This window comes from Gymnoscopelus braueri, assembly GCF_963280865.1.
Source record: "Gymnoscopelus braueri genome assembly, chromosome: 19".
NCBI lineage: Eukaryota > Metazoa > Chordata > Actinopteri > Myctophiformes > Myctophidae > Gymnoscopelus > Gymnoscopelus braueri.
The window spans coordinates 18,233,989-18,241,886 of record NC_137621.1 but is presented as its reverse complement, the minus strand read 5'-3'; the positions used below and the strand labels follow the sequence as shown (position 1 = coordinate 18,241,886).

Here is a 7,898-nt window from a genome sequence, read left to right as displayed (position 1 = left end):
GCGTCGCCAGGCTCAGGCTAATGACAGCTTGTTAGCAAAGCTACTTATTGTGTTTTAACTGTTTGGCCAACGTAATGGAAGTAACAATGGATCCTTTATTTCTTGCATGGAGCTATTTCAGAAGACGGAAGTTCCAACGCTGTTCTGATATTTGTACAAAAATATTAGTGGACAGTCCATATGACCAGGTACTAGTAGCATAGCATGCTAGCGATTGAGGCTGAGGCTAGGTGGTTTACAAATAGCAGACACAGGGTGTAATCCTGATTAACCTTAGTCCAGTCCTCAGTTTACAACATTCAACACAGAATCAGTGGTGGGAAAAGTACTCAAATGTTTCACTTAAGTAAAAGTATCAATACTGCAATGTAGAAAAGTCTGGAATTCAAATTGCTTGAATAAAAGTACAAAAGTATTGGTGTAAAAATGCCCTTAAAGTATAAAGTACTCATTATGCATATGTCCCATTTCACAAGTTTTCAAATGTATACAATTCTTTAGAAAATAGCAGATCTACAAGCTCGCAATGCATTGTGATGAGCTTGTAGATTGGCTATTTTCAAATGGCCGAAATGTATATTGGGCTGAAGTGGGTAATGTATGTTTTGTAATAATAATCAAAATCTACAAAGTAACTAGTAACTTAATTGTTCAAATAATTGTAGTGGAGTAAAAGTATAATATTTGCCTCTGAGATGTAGTGGAGTAGAAGTAAAAGTACTGTAAAATTATACTTTAGTACAGTACTTACTTACTTACTTAAGTAAATGTACTTGGTTACTTTACACCACTGCACAGAATGTCATATAGTTTTGTTTAATTGCAACAATCTCACTTTTATCAGATATCTTCTCTGACCCAATCATCATCTTTTCATTCTCATTTGTATCCACTTTATTTCACTTTATTTCCATAGGCTTCACTTAATGTTTCCATCATGTCTTCTTGTCTTCATTTCTTCCTCCCTGTCTTCATGTTTTCCTTTCATCCTCAACTCATCTCCACTCTCAACACTCATAAGGACACAGACTCACTGCATATTTCTGAGGTAACCTTTAATGCACTGTAAAATCCTTAGTGGTCATTTACTTAACTGTGAGTGTAAGGTATAAATGTAACCAAACGGATCCCTACAATTGTACACTATCAGAGTTAAATGACCAGTGAGAATTATATTGTGTGCTGACTGTGCTTTCTATGGCACTACCACTGAAATCTATAATTTGTGGTCCAACAAGTGTGTGTGTGTGTGTGTGTGTGTGTGTGTGTGTGTGTGTGTGTGTGTGTGTGTGTGTGTGTGTGTGTGTGTGTGTGTGTGTGTGTGTGTGTGTGTGTGTGTGTGTGTGTGTGTGTGTGTGTGTGTGTGTTAGGCTGCCTGGAGTCTGAAGACACGTGCTCTGACAGAGATGGTATACATAGATGAAGTTGAGGTGGATCAGGAGGGCATTGCTGAAATGATGCTCGACGAGAGTTCTATTGCCCAAGTAGCACGTAAGTCTCAGCTGTCTCTGTGGGTTCCCTGTACTTGTACAGTTCATTCATTCAACTGAATAAAAACTGATTGTACTCTCACCTCACCTCTAGGCCCTGGAACATCGCTGAGACACGTTGTAACAAGTCAGGGTGGTGGGCCCACGCCAGCCGTCAGGTACTCGACCACACTTCTCTATTAGCTCAATAAAGGCCTGGAACCTGGGTGCACGATTGCTGAATGGTTAGGGTGCATAGTACCACATAGGCTCTGATAACTGACAGTTAGTCCCCGGGTCAATTCCTGGGCCAGCCGGAACATTTGCTGCATGTCACTCGCCGACTCTATCTCCCCGTTTCCTGTCTTTCTCGATTGTAACTATCAGTAAAGGCAGAAAAGCCCCGAAAAATAATTGAATGAGTAATGATCAATCTAATATTCACTCATGTGTTTTCCTATGGCTCGCAATATAATAATAAGCTGAATTCTGTTTGTTTCTCTCTAAATTAAAGGCCCATGACTCAATCGGGACGTCCGATCACAGGATTTGTGAGACCCAGCACACAGTCAGGGAGACCTGGAACGATGGAGCAGGCCATTAAAACCCCTCGAACGGCCAGCACCGCTCGTCCTGTCACCAGTGCTTCTGGAAGATTTGTCCGTCTGGGAACAGTGAGTTTTGTATTGTCATTGCCAGCCTGTAAAGGTGCTTGAACCACGTAAGCTTTACATTATCTGTTAGACAAATAGCAAAAATAGAATAGCTGATCTACAAGATCATATTGCGACACATACATGCCTTATGTATACGTACTATTATGTGAAAGAAAAAAAATCAATTTTTAGATATAATATATAGATATAAGAGCTCATTCAACCATAGTCTAAAATTAGCAGGCATGTAAAATGTGTATATATCTACACAGCAAAATCCAGATTGTTAATTTTACACTGAGAGCATGGGTCAATTTTTACACTCTGTTATATAAGTGTTCTCAGCTCTGTGACTGTTTTCATATCTAGTTATTTCATTCATGATTTTAATGCCTGTACCTTAACTATCACATAGTGTGCACTGTGCACATGCATATCGTCGTCACTGTTGGGTGGAAACCTTTTTATGTTCAAAACTGTTACTTTTCAGGAAATGGAAAAAAGAACCTTTGCTGCAGTGCATCCAATGTACAGTAGTTAATATTTAGTCACAAGCTCTTGTTAATACTACTCATTTGGGTCACTATTTATAAAACCCACAGACAGACGTTTGCCACTTTCTCTTTCAAAGCTTTTCCAATTATAGCAAAAATAGCCGATCTACAAGCTCACAACATGTCGCGGTGCATTGTGAGCTTGTACATCTGATATTTTACCTATTTCTGAAACATTTCTGACATTTTTTTAAACAGACAAAAAGACAATACCTCATGTTGTGCAATCTGGGAACCCATCGGCAAAAAAATTATAATAATCCTTTCAATTTGCCGCGGAGCTCTGAATCTGTCTTGAGAGATTACATGTTGTGTGACACTGTAGTATGACGAAGTAGGGCATTCATTTACAGGGGGAAAAGACAAAAGTTAAAATATGGAAATACAAGGTTTTTGGTTGTCTGCTTTGAAAAGTGCTATACAAATAAAGTTTGATAGGGTTTGTAACTTTGTCATGTCTGATCTTCCTTGCTACACAGGCCTCTATGTTGACCAACCCAGATGGACCGTTCATAAACTTATCAAGACTAAATTTAGCCAAGTATTCCCAGAAGCCCAATTTATCCAAGGTGAGACTGTTATTTGTTTAAAAAACAACAACGACCGAGTTCCTGTAGGCCTGTCATAAGTATTAAATAATCGCCTAATTATTTGAGATAATCGCAATTATTTTGCATAATCGTCATAATCATTTCCAGTTCAAATATTTTCAAACATTTATAGTATATTTCAAATAATTGAAATAGACGATTCCCAAGCTTAGTTACGCAACACGTTGTGAGCTTGTAGATCGTCTATTTCCTCTATATTTAGATATTTGTTTAAGTATAAAGTCATTGAATATGTCATTTAATTGTATATTAAAGTTATTTGTCATCACAATTCAATTGTTAATCGCAATTATTGTGTGGCAATTAATCGTCAAGTAAAATGACATGATAATGACAGCCCTACACCTTGTTCCATCCATTTGATCTTGTTCTCCATTAACCATTATTTTCCCCCTCAGACGTTGTTTGAGTACATCTTCCACCATGAAAATGATGTTAAAAATGTAAGTTGCAGTATCTACAGAATATAATATATAGTCTCTTTGATTTTGTTCTACAGTTACATAAAGCATATGTTTAAGTTTAAGACAATTTTCCAAGCAGAAGTTTTTTTTGTGTTTGTGTGTGCAGGCTTTAGATTTGGCCGCTCAAGCCACTGAGCATGCTCAGTTCAAAGACTGGTGGTGGAAGGTACAGCTGGGGAAATGCTACTATAGGTGAGCGACCCACAAATAACCACATTATTGGAGTTCAACGTTTTAAATGTAATTTGATGCTGATTCCTTTAAATCTGTTTCATAGTATATTCTCATACAAGTCCTATAATTGGTCATTTACATGTATTTACAGACTTGGTCTATATAGAGAAGCTGAAAAACAATTCAGATCAGCTCTCAACCATCAGGAGGTGGTCGATACGTACCTCTACCTTGCTAAGGTATGAACAGAAATATAATAGCAAAAACACCACATTGCAAAGTTTTTACACAATGTAGAATCTAGGACTGTCAACATGGAATGTTCATCAATCTGAAAAGGCTGGTGATTGTATGCAGCAAACACAGAATTGTACAGATTTGCCAATAGTGGACAAATTCCTATGACGATTAGTTGGCTACGAATTTCTTTAATCAAATCTTTAATTGTAGAATCTTCATTGAGCCATGGTTGTTATTGAATGTCTGACGTATTGTTCTATTTTCCCACTTGACAAGGTGTACCAGCGTATGGATCAACCAATAACGGCCCTGAACTTATTCAAGCAAGGCCTGGACCACTTCCCCGGGGAGGTTACTCTGCTAACAGGAATCGCCCGAATCCACGAGGCAGGTTGCCTTGGTCCTCGTTCCTTGAGCTTACTTTATACTTCATTGCATTACGGAGTATTAATTAGGCTTAAACATATACCTCTTTGTTTCATTCACCTGATACATTTACTGCTATGTTTTGTGTTTGTTTTTGTTTGTTTGTTTGTCCACAGGAGATGAACAACATCACTTCAGCCACAGAGTACTACAAAGATGTCCTGAAACAGGACAACACCCATGTGGAAGCCATCGCCTGCATCGGCAGCAATCACTTCTACACCGACCAGCCCGAGATCGCACTGCGCTTCTACAGGTCCAAAGTGTTCAAGGAAATATTAGAACGCCTCAGTTCTTCTTATATATTCTCATTGGTTGCTTTTGCAGGTTTTACTTGCATAATGGCAGTGGTGGAAAGTAACTAAGTACATTTACTTAAGTACTGTACTTTAGTACAATTTTGAGGTATTTGTACAACCTGGGTATTTCCAATTTACAATATTTTTATTTCTACTCCACTACATCTCGGATCCAAATACTGTACTTTTACAGATCTACAAGCCCAGCTTGTAGATCTGCTATTTTCAAACATTTTAGTACTTTTACTTTTGGTACTTGAAGTACATTTTGATACCAATACTTTTGTACTTTCACTCAAGTAAACTTTGAATTCTGGACTTTTAACAGAGTACTTCTACATTGCAGTATTGATACTTTTACATAAGTAAAACATTTGAGTACTTTTCCCACCACTGCATAATGGATAATTCTGCAAGATGTTTTTCCTATGTGTCTAGGCGGCTGCTTCAGATGGGAGTGTACAACTGCCAACTGTACAACAATCTTGGACTGTGCTGCTTCTACGCCCAGCAGTACGACATGACTCTGTCTTCATTCGAGAGAGCCCTAGCCCTCGTGGACAATGATGAGGAGCAGGCTGATGTTTGGTACAACATAGGACATGTGGCTGTGGTGAGTTGCCGTTTTCAGAAATAGGTGGTTATGTCTGTAACGTATGTGATAGTATGTGTGCATGGCCTCAATATGTACCCTCAAATATTTGTACAACAAATCGATCCTCGCAGCTCAGTACAAAGTCCAGATTCTTGTGATTTACAGGGCATAGGTGATATGACGCTCGCCTATCAGTGTTTCAAGCTGGCTTTGGCCTTTAATAATGACCACGCAGAGGCCTACAATAACCTGGCTGTTCTCGAGCTCCGCAAAGGTCGTGTTGAACAGGTGAATGTCATTTTCATATTTTTGACTTTTTAAAGATTCATTATTATACTGTAATACAACTCAATATCCAATACAGATTTAATGTATGCTGGACATTAATCAAGATATCTTTGTTGCTTCCAGTCTAAAGCATTCCTGCAGACGGCTGCCTCACTGGCTCCTCACATGTATGAACCACACTTTAACCTCGCCACTCTCTCTGAAAAGGTAATGCATAAACATGACGTTCATATTAATACGTAAACAATACCAATCCGTAAGTGTCAAGACCAAATAACCACACAGTAAAAAAAAAAGGGGGAAAAAACACCTGTCTGACACATTATGCTGAATTGAAGTTTTCTTTCTCCTTGTGCATCCAGATTGGAGATCTTCAGAGCAGCTACACTGCTGCCCAGAGGTCTGAAGATGCTTTCCCAGAGCATGTGGACACCCAGCAGCTTCTCAAACAACTGCGGCAGCACTTTGCTCTGCTGTGATTCCTCTACGTAAAACCACCTGGTGGCTGGCGTTTACAGTGACACCAAAGCCACAGCGCTGACATTACACGTCAGTGGACAGCATTATATTACATGGGTGAAGGCTATCAGAATCTCGAAGGCACAGTAATGAATGTAAAAAAAATATTAACCACTTAAGCCATTATGTACTTTTATCATACGACAAATAGCAAAAACCGCTCAGAACGCTTTGCATTGTGACGCGTTGTGAGCTTGTAGATCTGCTATTTTACCTATTTCTGAAACATTTTGGACAACGTTTGAAAAATAGGGAAGCCAGGTTGAAAGTGGTTAAATAAACAAAGACAATAACACCTCATGCTGAAGGTTTATGGACATCCAGTAGAGACGGTAATTAGGTACATGATATACATTCAGAATGAAAACATTGGCAATGACTGCCTGGTGTGACTCGGGCACTTTGATGTTAGTTTATTATCTATTAGACTTGGCTTTATTTATAGGTTTATATATTTGTCTCTTTACATAATTGTATAATAGTGATATGTACATAGTAAATTGCCCATATTGAATGGATATATTTCTACTAGTGAACTTAATGACAATGTTTAATGCATTCCATGTCAGATGTTTTGGGGGTATTCCAGCTAAAGCTGGCATGACAATAAAAATAAAAAATCCATCCATGAGATTTTCTACAGTCTTGAAGAAACAGTTTATTCTTCGTTACGACGGGTAAAAGAAACAGAGTTCAGCTCCTCGATCTCGGCAGCATTTCACAAATCCATTTGAGTGGATTTCCACATGGAGCATCGTTCCAGGAATGGAAGGGGTTGTCTCGATGATAGACGGCTGCACAGTCTTCATTGGTGTCATCATTGGGCTCACCTTCGTTCCAGTACCTGCACAGTAAAATTCTCAGTGTTCATTTAACTTGGAGTCTAAAAATGTATCAATTAATATTTTTTACTTCTCAGTAGCTTTTTAACTTATTTTAACAAACAAAAAATTATAATCACTTTCACTCCTTTAATCATCAAAGGACCTTATGCTCTTTAAGCTTAGATTTGACTGTAAGTGCAAGAGCAATGGTGTGTTTCAAGGACTTATCATTGCATTCTACATATGAATAGTAAAGTCCTCTGATAGTGTGTACAATAAAGGGTCCATTTGGGTCTGATTTGACAGTGTAAAGTGCAGAATGTAAGCCTTACGCCTCAACCAGACTTGTCCCATCTCGCCACTTCCAATGTCCTTCATCTTCGTCATCTTTTAGTCCAATCCAGAAGCCGCTGTGGCGCATAGGTGTCGACGGATCTTCATTGTCATAGATTAGCTTACTCAATGATAACTGATAAAAAACAATACAGAAATACAAATGTTTATGTTGCTCTTTCAATTCTTACACTAAGGCCCCGGTTAACTCTGAGAGAAGTACAGTCAAATAAATTACGCCTACATTTTAGTCCTGTAGTGCAAGAGTTCCCAAACCTTTCAGGTCCCGACCCGGCCCGACCCCCAAAAATAATCATATTTGATCTGGGGACGGGGACCCCCCCCCCCCCACCCTGACAAGCACTTGGCATTGTAGGCATTATATATTTTTTGACTCGGTTCCACAGGTAAATATTGTGAAAATAGCCGAACTACAAGCTCCCAAG

The 7,898-nt window shown here is 38.7% G+C and overlaps 1 protein-coding gene across 3 annotated transcripts; it reads left to right on the top strand.

Annotated features, from left to right (window-relative positions):
- On the top strand, positions 1-6,897 carry ttc8 (tetratricopeptide repeat domain 8). Of its 3 annotated transcripts, none has more exons than XM_080413347.1 (15): positions 1-188; positions 1,022-1,048; positions 1,371-1,491; positions 1,585-1,648; positions 1,984-2,143; positions 3,159-3,248; positions 3,689-3,733; positions 3,861-3,946; positions 4,080-4,167; positions 4,445-4,555; positions 4,711-4,850; positions 5,332-5,506; positions 5,654-5,776; positions 5,900-5,983; positions 6,139-6,897. In XM_080413347.1, exons 1-15 carry the CDS (start codon positions 75-77, stop codon positions 6,253-6,255), a joined length of 1,545 nt encoding a protein of 514 aa, XP_080269473.1. In that variant the 5' UTR covers positions 1-74; the 3' UTR covers positions 6,256-6,897. The 3 variants fall into 3 exon arrangements, with proteins under 3 accessions (XP_080269473.1, XP_080269474.1, XP_080269475.1); XM_080413349.1 differs by having other exon boundaries at positions 118-188; positions 1,029-1,048; XM_080413348.1 differs by lacking the exon at positions 1,022-1,048.
- Positions 6,898-7,898: the final 1,001 nt, after the last annotated feature.